Source organism: Amblyraja radiata, chromosome 1 (genome assembly GCF_010909765.2).
Source record: "Amblyraja radiata isolate CabotCenter1 chromosome 1, sAmbRad1.1.pri, whole genome shotgun sequence".
Classification (NCBI taxonomy): Eukaryota; Metazoa; Chordata; class Chondrichthyes; order Rajiformes; family Rajidae; genus Amblyraja; species Amblyraja radiata.
Genome location: NC_045956.1, coordinates 102,529,596 through 102,544,785, shown reverse-complemented (window position 1 = coordinate 102,544,785; position 15,190 = coordinate 102,529,596). Strand labels below are relative to the sequence as shown.

Below are 15,190 nucleotides of genomic sequence, written 5' to 3'. Positions count from 1 at the left end.
AAAGGCTGGAATTCCATTTTACGCTCAAAATGATTCAGTGATGTGGTAGTCGTGATGCAGTGATTAATGCCCCTGTCCCACTTAGGAAACCTGAACGGAAACCTCTGGAGACTTTGCACCCCACCCAAGGTTTCCGTGCGGTTCCCGGAGGTTGCAGGTGGTTGCTGGAGGTTGCAGGTAGTGGAAGCAGGTAGGGAGACTGACAAAAACCTCCGGGAATCGCACGGAAACCTTGGGTGGGGCGCAAAGTCTCCAGAGGTTTCCATTCAGGTTTCCTAAGTGGGACAGGGGCTTTAGTTGCCTACAGCAGTAACAAAGAGGTTGGATTTACAATCCAGTTGCTTCAGTTCAATCTATGGCAGCTACAGAAGTTACATTTCAGTAATCATCTAAATTTTAAAAAATTACTCAATGGCTTCAAAATATTACTCAATGGAAGGATAACTACTGTCCTTCCCTGGTCTGCCCTGTTGCCAGGCGAGGCAAGAGCCATGTAGCTAGTGCTTCTGAAGACCACGGGTTGAAGGCAAGGGGAGGGCAACTAGGCAGATGAGGTGTGAGCATACCATCATCTTCTGCAATTCTGTGTCTTGGCCTGGACTTTGTCAATGCCATTCTAATCATAATGAGCACTACAACTAAGTAGATGCAGCTGCACATGTCCCCTCTCTCTTGCTGCTACCAGTTGCCATCTTGTCCTGCAGGAATGGGGCAAGTGTGCTCATGATTTTTGCACAATCTTTCAATTAAATAGCCTCATGGTTCACTAGATGAACCTGTGGTATGAGGATGGGTGGTGTTGGGGTAAGTTTACAAGGATAGGGTTGAGCACATGAACATAGATTCAAATATAGAGAATGGAATGCTTGCTCTCTCTCTGTGCATTGTACTATGTCTTCCACAATCATCTTGCATGGTTCAACCATCTGCTGGGGCTTCAATGCCCCCATTCCTTCCGCCCCCATTTTTATTAGATTCCAGATTTCTTTAGGCAGTGCAGTCCGACATTCTGAAGATTTGGATCCCAGGTGCTACACAAAGGCAATGGCGGAAATCAAGGTAATTGGATGGAATAATTTGTTCCTTTCTGGTTGAGCAGATGAGGGTAAATCATGTTTTAAGATCCCAGCACCATCTAATTTATCTGTTTCCATTTAAAATGTGGGTACAAAATCTAAAATAGATAAATCAGCTGGAAGGGATCGCCGATAAGTCTGCAGACCAGTACAGAGAGACATGAAAGGGTTCTAAACGTTGAACTTGAGCAATAAAAAGCATTTCATTGCAGTATTTTTAATAGTTTTATTTATAAACAACATACATTTACTATAAAAGCTGTTGCATTAATTGAACACATTGTAACGTATCCCTCAAGAGGCAAAACACTATACATATAGCACAATAGTTCAACCGTAGCATATGCAAGACAATTTTAATTGTTTATGTTTGAGTAACAGCCCCAGTTACAATTTGTCATTAAAACATACATCAATCCAAGTCCATATTTCGTCAAGCACATTCTGGGGAAAATGTAATTTAGCCACATACTATCAGAAATAAGTGCTCTCAATACAGATGTTAATAGATGCTGGGAGAGTTCCATGGCATGCTAGTTCAAGGAAACTGTATTTAATTACATAACCTTGAATAATCAAGTGACAGTGGGGAAAAAAACAATCACAATATTATTTACCCTGACAAATCTTTACTGATTAATATTCCAGATATGAACTTCTCACTCATTGTACTGTGGTTACCTAGGATGTTCATCACTTTTACATTTAATAGAAATTCACTTCTCTGCTACATTGACATTTTAGGCAAGGAATTATGATCAGTTTTTTTGGGTCTTCTGCTGCACGTGACCAATGTGCAACATGGCGATGAATGTGCATTAAACCAAAATATGATTTCAATGAAGTCAATAACATGATTTCAGAAGTGGAGCTCAATTTGTATCAGCCACTACATCACTTGATTAGAATTGCAACACAAATGAATTTCTACCCCAAAATGCTTCACTGCATTTATTTTTATGAGCCAGATTTTGAATGAGTTAGTAATGCCTTTAAAACAGTGGACAGGGAAAGTGAACAAGTTCATCATTCATGTAATACTGTTGACAATATTTTCCAGCCTACATTTTGTCTTTCTTTCTTGCGATAAAATGTTTAGATTATTGTTTAATTGTGGATTGAATAAATCCTAAAAAGCTTACTTCGCATCTCAAGAAATTGCAGTGCTACCAATTAAAAGCTCAGTAGCTTTGAATTTAGTTCAAAATCAAACTACCTAATATTAAAAAAAAGACATAATTGTAAAAGGGGCTATTGGAACAAGTATAGAATGTGCTATAACATATATTCAATGTTTCCCCTGCAGATCATTTCTGAGGAGTGAGAGTGTACAAGAATATGTAAAAAGTTGTCTTTAAAAATCTTCTGAATGCTAGAAGATGTAGTTTACACAATGAATGTACTGACTCCAGGAGAAATATCAGGCTTTGCTGAAACCATGCGGAGGGTAGGAATCTTTGGGTACTGTGAGCCAGTCACATGAGATGAACCAGCTGGGCCTCAGCTTCATGTCTGACTCATCTTCTTCCCAGTATCACTTGCACCCAGTTCATTTAATAGCTGACATAGATGTTTTTATGAGCCAGATACCAACATTTTATATTCTCTACACTTCTGACCATCCATGTGCAATAGCCTGCATTTAGTAAGGCACAGTTTCAATGAAACATTGATGAATGAAACACATTTTGCATTCCAACAGACTATTCAAACAATGGATACAAATAAAAATAAACCACGCAGTTATCATATAATGCCGTATCACCAACATGCAAAACATGTTAAACTACTTCAATAAATAAATGTCAACCTTGCAATTAAGATAATTACTGCTGGAACAAAGAGACTTGTTAAGTTATGTTCTCTTCAACAAAGCTGCTAAATGATAATGGACTACACCTTATTAATTATCCTTCTGCAAGGGAGTCGCAATATAGAGTAGGGATTGTATTGCTGTTGTTTAAGGCAGATACAAGTCATTGGCTAATTTGGTGCTATCTGTTCTTCATTGAATCACTTTGCAAGCATTTGCCTCGGATATAATAGGTTTGCCAAGCAAGAGATTATGCCATGCCTCAAGTTATTTGTAATTGCTTAATGGTCGTCTTGCTCGACCTACAAATCAACCCAAGTGACATTTTAAAAGCCTGTGCGAAATATAACGATATTTTAAGTTTAAAAAAATGAAATAATGTAATTCTATAGCAAATTCGCCAACTGAAAGGTCTGCTTTCCAGTATTTTTATAAAATCTTCAACAGCTATGCAAATTATTCCAATAGTGACCTGATATATTTATAAATAACTTAAACTATTTTGATTCAATCCCTGTTTAGAAAGACTAAAAAATCATAGTTTCAATGCTTCAGGTAGAATGCTTCATCAAAGGTGCAATAATAATCCAAATAATTGTATTTACTTTTTTGTTAGTCTAACAGGATGCCGACTCGTTTTATTGTTTCTAGTTAAAAGGATTTACTATACACTTAAATGGACATTAAGTATGAAACCTCTAACTTAGCGCTCATCAATTTTAGCTCAGTTTCCAAATTGACGTCCCAATTTACTGGAGTTTAAAATGGTTATGCAGACTGCATTCATAACTCGGAATATAATCCACAGTATTTGAGCATGCACAGATATACTGCATTGTATTTATCAGAACACTGTTGGAATTGTTACACTTGATGCTTCTTTATATACAGGGCAAATGGCATTGAACACTGTGAAAACACTGGGTTAACAGGGAAATCGGGGACTGGTTCCATGTGATAATGGAAAACCCCTGATCAAGTTATGGGAGTGGTAAATTCCATTTTGACAACCTGCATTTGAATTGCAGTCTGGCAGTTGTCTACTAAATAATCATTAGCTTGAAGAAGGTATAGATCTAAAATGCTTCTCTACAGTGGAACAGATCAATTAGCCGAATGATAGGTGAAAGAATGCCAGTAACACAAGGATCTGATGCACAATACCAAACATTGCCAATACACATTTGAAAGCAGACTTTGAACACAAATTGTATCTTTACCAAACACGAGTGAAACAAATCTTAGTCTGGCACACATATGTTCCTAAAAGGCAAGCATTTCAGCTTTCAATTCCGTTTTGTTTAACAATTCCATGTTGCTCTAATACATTGTGTAGTTGCAAGTTACTATTAGCCAAGATGAAATAAAAGCTTGATTACTGCCTCTATCCTTTTTCCTGAATGCTAGACCTTCACGAAATTCTTACGTTATGAAGAAATGCACCTGAAGGACATAGCAATCTAAAATACAAGGTAATTGTAAATCTACCCATTTGGAATGATCTCTACATTCCCTAATTGTGACACAGATGGCTCAAATTAGTTCCAAGGAAAGGAAGACCAAAGTTATTAACCAATACACAGGACAAATAGAATTTTATTCACTTACTCCATTAATAATTGCACCTTGATGATTAACATTTTCATAACTGGAGGAGGCAATAAAATAAATTACATTATCACACAATATTAATAAAAAAACATGTCGAATCCACTTAAAAGCTTTTCTTCAACAGCAAATATATATCAAATGATGCTACTATTGACTATTTGAACAAAACAACAGCGGTTTCACTAACTTGAAAATGATTCAAAATGTTGGTTGCCAAAATATCAACGCTGGTAAAACTTGTTTTTGGGAAGTGAGGGTTCTGGGAGTGAGAAAGCCAGTGAATGATAGTTTCTCTCTGCAATTGTCTGCAAATAGTGAACATCGCATTGAGCTTCAGGGTCATCTGTGTTCCATTGGATTTTCAGTTGCTGATTGGCATGTGGCATGGTCACAAAGTCGTGGGCTGTCCAGCAGCTGAATAAATCAAAGAATCCGAGTGAGTAGAATACAATTATTGTGATTTATCAGTTCATAGATACAAAAATGTTGGTGCATCATCAAGTATTAAACACTTCGTGAAATATCAGTGATAGCTGAAGGAAACGAACGATTATTGAACTCATTTCATCCTGACATTGCCAAGACTGCCAAATTGGAAATGGGATTTAAAGTAGTTGAGTATCCAGGCAGAAAATATGGTAAAACTGTTATTACATCTTTATTATGGTGCATATTTGCTTTTTATTATTTGTAAATTAAAATATGGATGTATAGGGACTATGAAACTGCCACTGTGTTACATTGTTGTGACATATTTTATTAGCAAGACTGTACTTAATGTTTATAATGCTAGTTTTGTAAGCAATGTGGTATATTTTTGAATTTATTCTGAGAAAACTGTTGTTAGTAATAATTGTATTTTTCAACTTTACATTCAGTAGAATTTTTTAATATAATAATATGCAAGAAATTTGCACAGAGGTTTATTTGGGATATCGTGCCAATTTCCCCTATTTCATGTGAATGTTGATCTGGCACCAAATACTGGGGATTTCTGGTGTCTATGTGAAGTCGGAACATTATATCGGGCAATAAACCTCAGCAGCCTCAAAACTCACTGATCTCAAAGTTAATATTTTAAAAATTATTATATGAAAACAAAATAAAAACTGGGCGTGTAACAAATTCAGTTACTAACTAAAATATCTTAAACAAGGTGGTTCAGTGATGGGAGGACGTGATTATGGGCCTCTCTTCCATTTCCCCATCTCGTGTTTCAATAAATATGGCTAAAAGGACATTTAATGTGCAAAAATATACAAGGAGATAATATCAGAAAATCAATACCTAGTCTTAAGGTAAAAGATTAGGAGGTTTGGCATTAAAACCAAAACATTAGCTATGGAATTTGAAACAGGAATTGAGATTGGCAATGGCTCTGAAACTCGCTGCTCAACAAACTTAAAAAGTACCCGGGTGAGCAGGAAGTATTGTAACCTACAGCTCTTTGGAAGTGGGATTACACTTGCATGGCCTATTTCCGTACTGTGCATTTCAATGATCCTATACGTAAAAACTAAATTTAGAAAAATATTTTTATTTTAAATCATCCATGTTTTAAGAGCTTTACTGATTGATTGATACTCTACACCTGCATATATTTCAGGACAACGGACAAGCTAAATCTGTAATAGCAATTTACAATACTATTTAAAAATAGAGATGGTTTTCTAATTGATAATAGTTTATAAACAGTTCATCACTGACTCCCTGAAGAAAGTCACAATATACCCTTTATAGGGCTGGGGGATAAATAGGCAGCAATGTTCTGCATTGGTAGACTCTCGAACACGGTGAATGTTTATATAGTAACAACAGAACATGCTGATAGATTTATTTATATTACTATTGAAAATTTTGTGTTAATAATTGTGTAATTTCCAATCAAGGATACATTTTTCAAGCAACATATAGCACTCAAATGTAACTCACTTCTGGACCTGATGTAGCAGTCATTACAATTGAGAAGACCATTGCGGATTCGGACATCTGTCCCGGTAGTTGCATCTCCAAGTTGTCCTCGACAGATACCACACTGCAATATCATTAACAAAAAGATGTTATTCATTCATTCCAAAAAATAGTATGCAATTTGATCTTGCAAGTTTACTCATCATTTCTCAGCCTGGCTCATTCCTTCTACATATGGTCTTATTCCAGTCTGCAATCACACTTGCAATGAACATTTATTGTTTTCATTATTAATTTAATTGATGTATTTTCTTCAAAACGTTGCCATGCAAAAAGATTTGATGATATATCTTAGTGGTAATGACATTTTAAAATATCACGAGTAAATCCCAAACCAATATCATGTATGACAAGATGTTTTTATTTGCACTGAGAGTGGTGGGTGCCTGGAACATGTTGCCAGGGGTGTTGACAGAGGCAGAAATGATAGTGAGATTTAAGAGGCTTTTGGATAGGTACATTGATATGCAGGGAATAGAGGGATATGGATCACGTGCAGGCCGAGGAGATTAGTTTAACCAAGCATTATGTTTGGCACAGACACATTGCGAGCCAAAACTGGAAACAAAGTATTGCAGGTGCTGGTAAACAAAAACAAAGTGCTGGTGTAACTCAGCAGGTCAAGCAACATCTCTGGAGAACAAGGATGGGTGATGTTTTGGGTAGTTGAGCAGGAAGGCTGCAAGAGGTGTGGGCGGGACAAAGCCTGGCGATTGTTAGGTGGATACAGGTGAGGGGGGTATTATATGGCGGATGGTTGGACAAAGGCCAGAGATGAAAAGACAAAGTGTGAGAGAAGGAGAGAGCAAACGTGAAATGTGAAGCAAAAGGAAGGAACATAGGTGGAAGTGATGGGAGAAGAAGGAGAACGGGAGGGAATGGGTGCCTTACAGGCATGGCATTGGGAAGAGGTGAGATGTTCAAAGTGCTGACTCCAAAAATAGTCTGATGAAGGATCCCAACCCATTTTCCTCCACAGATGCTGCTTGATCTGTTGAGTTCCACTTGTAGTTTGTTTTTTGCTCAAGATTCCAGCATCTGTAATCCTGAGTCTCCAATCAACATTAAAAGTGACCAATGCCAAAGATTATTAGTGGAATCCAGACTACCTGTAAGGGACTCAAAGGCAAATGCACTTTGACCGAAAATAATTGCGAAACACCCACGACTTAAAACAGCCAATCGTCTTGCTATATAATATGCAACTGACTGAGCCCGATACTAAACCCACACACTTGTAAAAATGAACCAAATGGAATTTATTCCAACTTATACCAATTAAAATCACTTTATCAAATATTTTCATATGTACCTTGCCCCTGTTAGGAATGTGGTAGGGGAGAGGAACATGCTTATTAGATACCATTATCTTTATTTGACATAATTATTACTACAAATGACATCTAGGTAAACAAATACGTTGCTTTGAACTCCAATGAGCACATTCAATCTCCATCAACGTTAATTGATCCTAAAGATAATAACACCCTTATTATTACAGATCTCTTCATAACAGAATTTTGGTTACAGCGGATGGACGTACCGACCTTCGATGCCAGGCCAGGCTGTCCATGCCACCCCTAGCCTGTACCACCGCACTGGCCGCTTCCAGACCAGATCTACTGGCGCCATAACCGGCCCACTAAGCCTGATCAGCCGCTCCCAGGTCAGATCAACTGCCTCTACCGTTGGCCCACACAGCTTCAGCGGCCGGTTCCAGGCCGTGCTTGCCACCGCCGACCCTTACCTGCACTCCGGTCGCCCTCAGGTCGTGACCCATCACTCCGCTGATCCCTGCCTCTCACCCAGCCGCCAGCAGGGGGCTGTCAACCACCTGGATTTCAGGCCCAGTCCCAGACCAAGAGTCTGAAGATGGGTGTTCACCCGAAACATCACCTATCCATTTTCATCCATGCTGCCTAACCTTACTGGGTTATAGCAGACAATTGGCAATAATGGATACCATTCCTCCTCCCCCTGTGGTCCATTATAACAAGGGTTTACTGTATCACAATCCAGGAATAGCAAGTGGCTTACCGTGAAGCACTGAATATGAAAATACAGACTGAGCGTTTCAATGATCATGGCTGCACCTTTTCCGAGGGGCAGCCCACAAGTTGAACATAATTTTTTTCCACTGACTGACCTACAAAAATAAAGCAAATATATAAAGATCAAAGCATATTCAAACAGTGGAACATTTTCTTGTTTTATTGCTGACCCTTTGCTGGAAGGAGATTCATGGGCGAAGCCCGCGCACTCTGAATAATAATCTGAATCAAGTTTAAACCAGTAGTAGCACTCTTATATCTATCTGTATATCTGGGTTACATGGTTGGGCTACAGAGTCACACTACTGCACAACAAAGACCATCTGTCAATTGTATGGTGCCTACCTGCCAGGAGACTGGAGCGGAGTGGGAGATGATGGTGGTTGAAGAAGCGATTGGCTTGATTGTAAATTCTCATGAGATCCAGACCTAACAAAACAATTATTAATAGCCGATGACAATATCCTTTTTATTATTTGTTTTTCCATTTGTAGTGACTGCTTGCATCTCTAATCTGATGGCGGTATGGCGTGCAACAAACAATTTATTATAATTATAAATGAGATATATCCAGAAAAGAATACAAAGAGGACCTGTCACCCATTTTTCCTTGTCAAGAGTTCAGGTTAGGATGAAAGTGGCAGAGCTCCCTTCTCATCCGATGTCAGGCTGCCCAATGTTGTCCAATACCCATGGACAGATTGATCTAAAAAAAAGCTGAATCATAACCTATCTCACTTAATGTACAAACAAGGCTCTGCAGATGGTGAACAAAGATATACACAAGTGCTGGAAGGCTCAGTGGGTCAGGCAGCATCTGTGGAGAAAAAGAATGGGTAATGTTTCAGGACTGAAGAAGGGTCCCGATCTGAAACGTCACCCATCCTGTTTCTAAACGGGTCAGGCAGATGCTGCCTGACCCGTTTAGTTATTCCAGGACTTTGGGTCTATCTTTGCTTAAATGCACCGCTGACGTTACTCCATAGAACTGGTCTACCTGAGAGGTTAAGCAAGATGAATTCCACCAGCATTCATTGCTGCTAGGATTCCTACTCCTCATTTTGTGATGGCTAATCTTGAGAACCTAAGAAATAAAAGTTAGGCAAGTTTCTCGAATCTGCTTTGTCAGTGAAATCATGTCTTTGATTTTTAATTTCATCTCTACTCTCTGTCTGATTCTTATAATCTTTGATTCTCCAATGGTACAAAACATTCCTGCTTGAATATATTCAATGATTAAGCATCCTTGACCTTTTGTGTACAGATGCCTAAACATTCAAAATCCTTAGAGGAAAGCTTCTTCATCATTTCAGTGTTAAATGGGCAAATCCTCGTTGTGAGGCAATGCTTGAGGAAGTGGCAAGGTAAAGTACGAGTTCATCAAACACAATTATGCTGCAACACAAACCATATAACACACAAGCACCACAATTTCTTATAACATAAACAATACCCAAGCTCTATTCAAGAATAAGACCCAGCCATGTAACCTTTCATGTCAACTCATCAGGTTAGGAAGTAGGTGGCTGAATGAAACATAGAAAATAGGTGCAGGAGTAGGCCATTCGACCCTTCGTGCCAGGTGCCAGCACTGCCATTCAATATGATCATAGCCGATCATCCAATATCAGTACCCCGTTCCTGCTTTCCCCCCCATATCCCTTGACTCATTTAGCCCTAAGAGCTAAATATAACTTTCTCTTGAAAACATCCAGTGAATTGGCCTCCACTGCCTTCTGTGGCAGATAATTCCACAGATTCACAGATCTTTGGGTGAAAATGTTTTTCCTCATCTCTGTTCTAAATGGACTACCCCTTTCAAGACTTTCAGAAAGCCTTTGATAAGGTCCCGCATGGGAGACTGGTGACTAAAATTAGAGCACATGGTATTGGGTGTAGGGTGTTGACATGGATAGAAAATTGGTTGGCAGACAGGAGGCAAAGAGTAGGAGTGAACGGGTCCTTTTCAGAATGGCAGGTAGTGGCGAGTGGAGTGCCGCAAGGCTCGGTGTTGGGGCCGCAACTGTTTACCATGTATATTAATGATTTGGAAGAGGGAATTAGGAGCAACACTAGCAAGTTTGCAGATGGCATAAAGCTGGGTGGCAGTGTGAGCTGTGAAGAGGATGTTAGAATGTTGCAGGGTGACCTGGACAGGTTGAGTGTGTGGGCAGATGCGTGGCAGATGCAGTATAATATAGATAAATGTGAGGTTATACACTTTGGTGGCAAAAACATATGGGCAGATTACTATCTCAATGGGGTTAGGTTAGGTCAGGAGGAGGTACAGCGAGACCTGGGTGTCCTTGTACACCGATCACTGAAAGTTGGCGTGCAGGTACAGCAGGCAGTGAAGAAAGCTAATGGAATGTTGGCCTTCATAACAAGAGGATTTCAGTATAGGAGTAGAGAGGTTCTTCTGCAGTTGTATAGGGCTCTGGTAAGACCACATCTGGAGTATTGTGTACAGTTTTGGTCTCCTAATTTGTGGAAGGACATCCTTGTGATTGAGGCAGTGCAGCGTAGATCCACGAGATTGATCCCTGGGATGGCGGGACTGTCATATGAGGAAAGATTGAAAAGACTAGGCTTGTATTCACTGGAGTTTAGAAGGGTGAGATGGGATCTTATAGAAACATATAAAACTATAAAAGGACTGGTCAAGCTAGATGTAGGAAAAATGTTCCCAATGTTGGGCGAGAACAGAACCAGGGGCAACAGTCTTAGAATAAAGGGGAGGCCATTTAAGACTGAGGTGAGAAAAAACTTTTTCACCCAGAGAGTTGTGAATTTGTGGAATTCCGTACCACAGTGGAGGCCAAATCACTGGAAGAATTTAAGAGAGTTAGATAGAGCTCTAGGGGCTAGTGGAATCAAGGGATATAGGGAGAAGGCAGGCACGGGTTATTGATAGGGGACGATCAGCCATGATCACAATGAATGGCGGTGCTGGCTCGAAGGGCCGAATGGCCTCCTCCTGCACCTATTTTAAAAAAGATCTCCTCTCATCCTTTGAAATTCCAGTGAATACAAGCCCAGCTGCTCCATTCTCTCAGCATATGACAGTCCTGCAAATCCGGGGAATTAACCTGGTGAACCTACGCTGTGCTCCCTCAATAGCAATAAATTAGGAAACCAAAACTGCACATAATGCTCCGGGTGCGGTCTCACCAGGGCCATGTACAACTGCAGTAGGACCTCCTTGCTCCAAAACTCAAATCCTCTCGTTATGATGGCCAACATGCCATTAGCTTTCTTCACTGCCTGCTGTAGATGCATGCTTACTTTCAGTGACTGTTGTACACAAAGGTCCCGTTGCACCTCCCCTTTTCCTAATCTGACACCATTCAGATAATGCGTAAGAAGGAACTGCAGTTGCTGGTTTAAACCGAAGGTAGGCACGAAGAGCTGGAGTAATTCAGTGGGTCAGGTAGCATCTCTGGAGAGAACGAATGGGTGACGTTTCGGGTCGAGACTCTTCCTCAGACTCGTTAGGGATAACAGAAACGAGAGATATAAACAGTGATGTGGAGAGATAAAGAACAATGAATGAAAGATATGCCAAAAGTAAGTAAGTTTATTGGCCAAGTATTCACATACAAGGAATTTGCCTTGGTGCTCCGCCCACAAGTAACAACATGACATAGAGTGACAGTTACGAATGACTCAGAAAACACTAAACATTAATAATAATAAAACATTAATGATAAAACACCATTGATCAAGCATGTGAACCAACAAAATACCAGATCAAAGGCAGGCTCCAGATTTTGGCTGTTGAGTAGAGCTACTCCTCGTGGATAAAAACTGTTTTTATGTCTGGCTGTGGCGGCTTTGACAGTCCGGAGTCGCCTTCCAGAGGGAAGTGATTCAAAGAGTGTGTGGCCAGGGTGAGAGGGGTTAGAGATGATCTTGCCCGCTCGCTTCCTGGCCCTTGCAGTGTACAGTTCATCAATGGATGGAAGGTTGCAGCCAATAAGCTTCTCTGCTGATCGGACGATTCGCTGCAGCTGCAGGTGTCGTGCTTGGTGGCTGAGCCAAACCAGACCATGATGGAGAAGGTGAGGACAGACTCTACGATGGCCGTGTAGAATTGGACCATCATTGCCTGTGGCAGATTGTGCTTCCTCAGCTGCCGCAGGAAGTACATCCTCTGTTGTACCTTTTTGACTGTGGAGTCAATGGTAGCCCCCCACTTAAGGTCATTGGAGATGATGGTTCCCAGGAACTTAAAAGACTCCACAGATGTGACTGTGGTGTTGTTGATGGTGAGTGGGGTGAGGGGAGGGGGAGCTCTCCTAAAGTCTACAATCAGTTCCACTGTCTTAAGAGCATTGTCATGTGCTCTAGGTTATTGCGATGGCACCAGGACGCCAGCTGTGACCTTCCTGTCTGTAGGCAGATTCCTCCCCATCCTGGATCAGTCCAATCAGGGTTGTGTCATCCACAAACTTGAGAAGCTTGACAGAGGTGTCTGTGGAGGTGCAGTCGTTGGTGTAGAGAGAGTAGAGGAGAGAGTACGCAGCCTTGCGGTGCTCCTATGCTGAGTGTTTGTGGGTCCGAGATGTGCTTGCCCAGCCTCACATGCTGCTTCCTGTCTGTCAGGAAGTTGGTGATCTACTGACAGAGGGGTTCAGGCACAGTCAACTCGGAAAGTTTGGAATGTAGTAGCTCTGGCACAATGGTGTTGAATGCAAGTAACGATGATAAAGGAAACAGGCCATTGTAAGCTGTTTGTAGGGTGAAAATGAGAAGCTAGTGCGACTTGGTTGGGGAAGGGATAGAGAGAGAGAGAGAATGCCGGGGCTACCTGTAGTGAGATAAATCAATATTCATACCACTGGACTGTAAGATGCCCAAGTGAAATATGAGATGATGTTCTTCCAATTTGCATTTAGCCTCACTCTGACAATGGGGGAGATCAAGGACAGAAAGGTCTGTGTAGGAATGGGAAGGAGAATTAAAGTGTCCAGCAACCGGGAGATCAGGTTGGTCGACGCGGGCTGAGCGAAGGTGTTCCGAGAAACGATCACCCAGATGAGGTTGGAGGCGGTGCAAGTAAACCTCTGCCTAACCTGAACGGACTGTCCAGTCTGTGTTTGGTCTCACCAATGTATAAGAATCTTGAACAACGGATACAGTAGATGAGGTTGGAGGAGGTACAAGTGATCATTTTCCCATCTCCACCCCTTTCCGCCTTCCACAGGGACTGTTCCCTCCGCAACTCCCTGGTTAACTCATCCCTTCCCACCCAAACCACCGCCTCCCCAGGTACCTTCCCCTGCAACCGCAGAAGTTGCAACACCTGTCAATATACCTCCTCCCTCGACTCTGTCCAGTCACGGCCGGCCTTAAGCCAATTAGTCCAATTGGGCCCCGCGCCTAAGGGGGCCCCACGCTGGGCAACACACTATCCCCTCAGCAGCGACCCCAGTAGGTGAAATTCCTCACCGACAACAACACAACCCCGCGGTTAACTTTCAATAGGGAGGTTGCACGCAGTCGAGGTCACGACCTGTGACCCGTACTGTTGCCACGCAACACCAACTGGAGTACACGCAATGAACTGCAGGTAAGCATTTTCTATGGCTGCCAGCACAGTGGGGACTTCTTCTGGCCCAGCATCCGGACAGGTTGCACACTCGCGGACCCCGGGCCGTCTATCCCCGCGGTGGTTGGGAGATGGGGGTCAGGTGGTCAGGGGGGGAAGGAGGTCAGGGGGGGAGGAGGTCGGGGGGAGGAGGTCAGGGGGGGAGGAGGAGGTCAGGGGGGGAGGAGGTCAGGGGGGGAGGAGGAGGTCAGGGGGGGAGGAGGAGGTCAGGGGGGGAGGAGAAGGTCAGGGGGGGAGGAGGTCAGGGGGGGGAGGAGGTCAGGGGGGGGAGGAGGTCCGGGGGGGAGGAGGTCCGGGGGGGAGGAGGTCCGGGGGGGAGGAGGAAGAGGTCGGGGTGTAGGTGCAGCGGGACCTTGTGTACAACAGTCACTGACTCCGGGTGAACGGAGGGAGCATACCGTCCCCAACTCTGCTGCAGCTGACATTGCCCGGAGCTGCGGCCCCGCTCCACCCGGACCCCTCCTCCCCACCACCCCTGGCCACAGGGATAGACGGCCCGGGATCCGTGAGTGTGCAACCAGTCCGGATGCTGGGCCAGAAGAAGGCCCCACTGTGCTGGCAGTCATATAAAATGCTTACCTGCAGTTCATCACGTGTACTCCAGTTGGCGTTGCGTGGCAACAGTACGGGTCACGGGTCATGACCTCGACTGCGTGCAACCTCCCTATTGAGAGTTAACCGCGGGGCTGTTTTTGTCGGTGAAGAATTTCACCTACTGGGGTCGCTGCTGAGGGGATAGAGTGTGTTGCCCACCAGCCCAGCGCGGGGTCCCCTTAGGCGCGGGCCCAATTGGACTAATTGGCTTAAGGCCAGCCCTGCCTGGACAGAGTCGAGGGAGGAGGTATAGTGACAGGTATTGCATCTTCTGCGGCTGCAGGGGAAGGTACCTGGGGAGGGGGTGGTTTGGGTGGGAAGAGATGAGTTAACCAGGGAGTTGCGGAGGGAACGGTCCCTGTGGAAGGCGGAAAGGGGTGGAGGTGGGAAAATGATCACTTGCACATCCTCCAACCTCATCTACTGTATCCGTTGTTCAAGATGTGGACTCTTATACATCGGT

General features: G+C 42.7%; 1 protein-coding gene across 16 annotated transcripts in view; it reads right to left on the bottom strand.

Annotated features, from left to right (window-relative positions):
• Positions 1-1,288: 1,288 nt before the first annotated feature.
• limch1 (LIM and calponin homology domains 1) overlaps positions 1,289-15,190 on the bottom strand; it is a 359,063-nt gene continuing 345,161 nt past the window's right edge. For all 16 annotated transcript variants that reach the window (XM_033027735.1, XM_033027743.1, XM_033027771.1 and 13 more), the window contains 4 exons: positions 8,868-8,951; positions 8,509-8,617; positions 6,433-6,535; positions 1,289-4,914 (listed from right to left, as the gene is read on the bottom strand). In XM_033027735.1, coding sequence (XP_032883626.1) covers positions 4,889-4,914; positions 6,433-6,535; positions 8,509-8,617; positions 8,868-8,951 — 322 coding nt within the window. In that variant the 3' untranslated portion in view covers positions 1,289-4,888. The remainder of the gene's footprint in view (positions 4,915-6,432; positions 6,536-8,508; positions 8,618-8,867; positions 8,952-15,190) is intronic.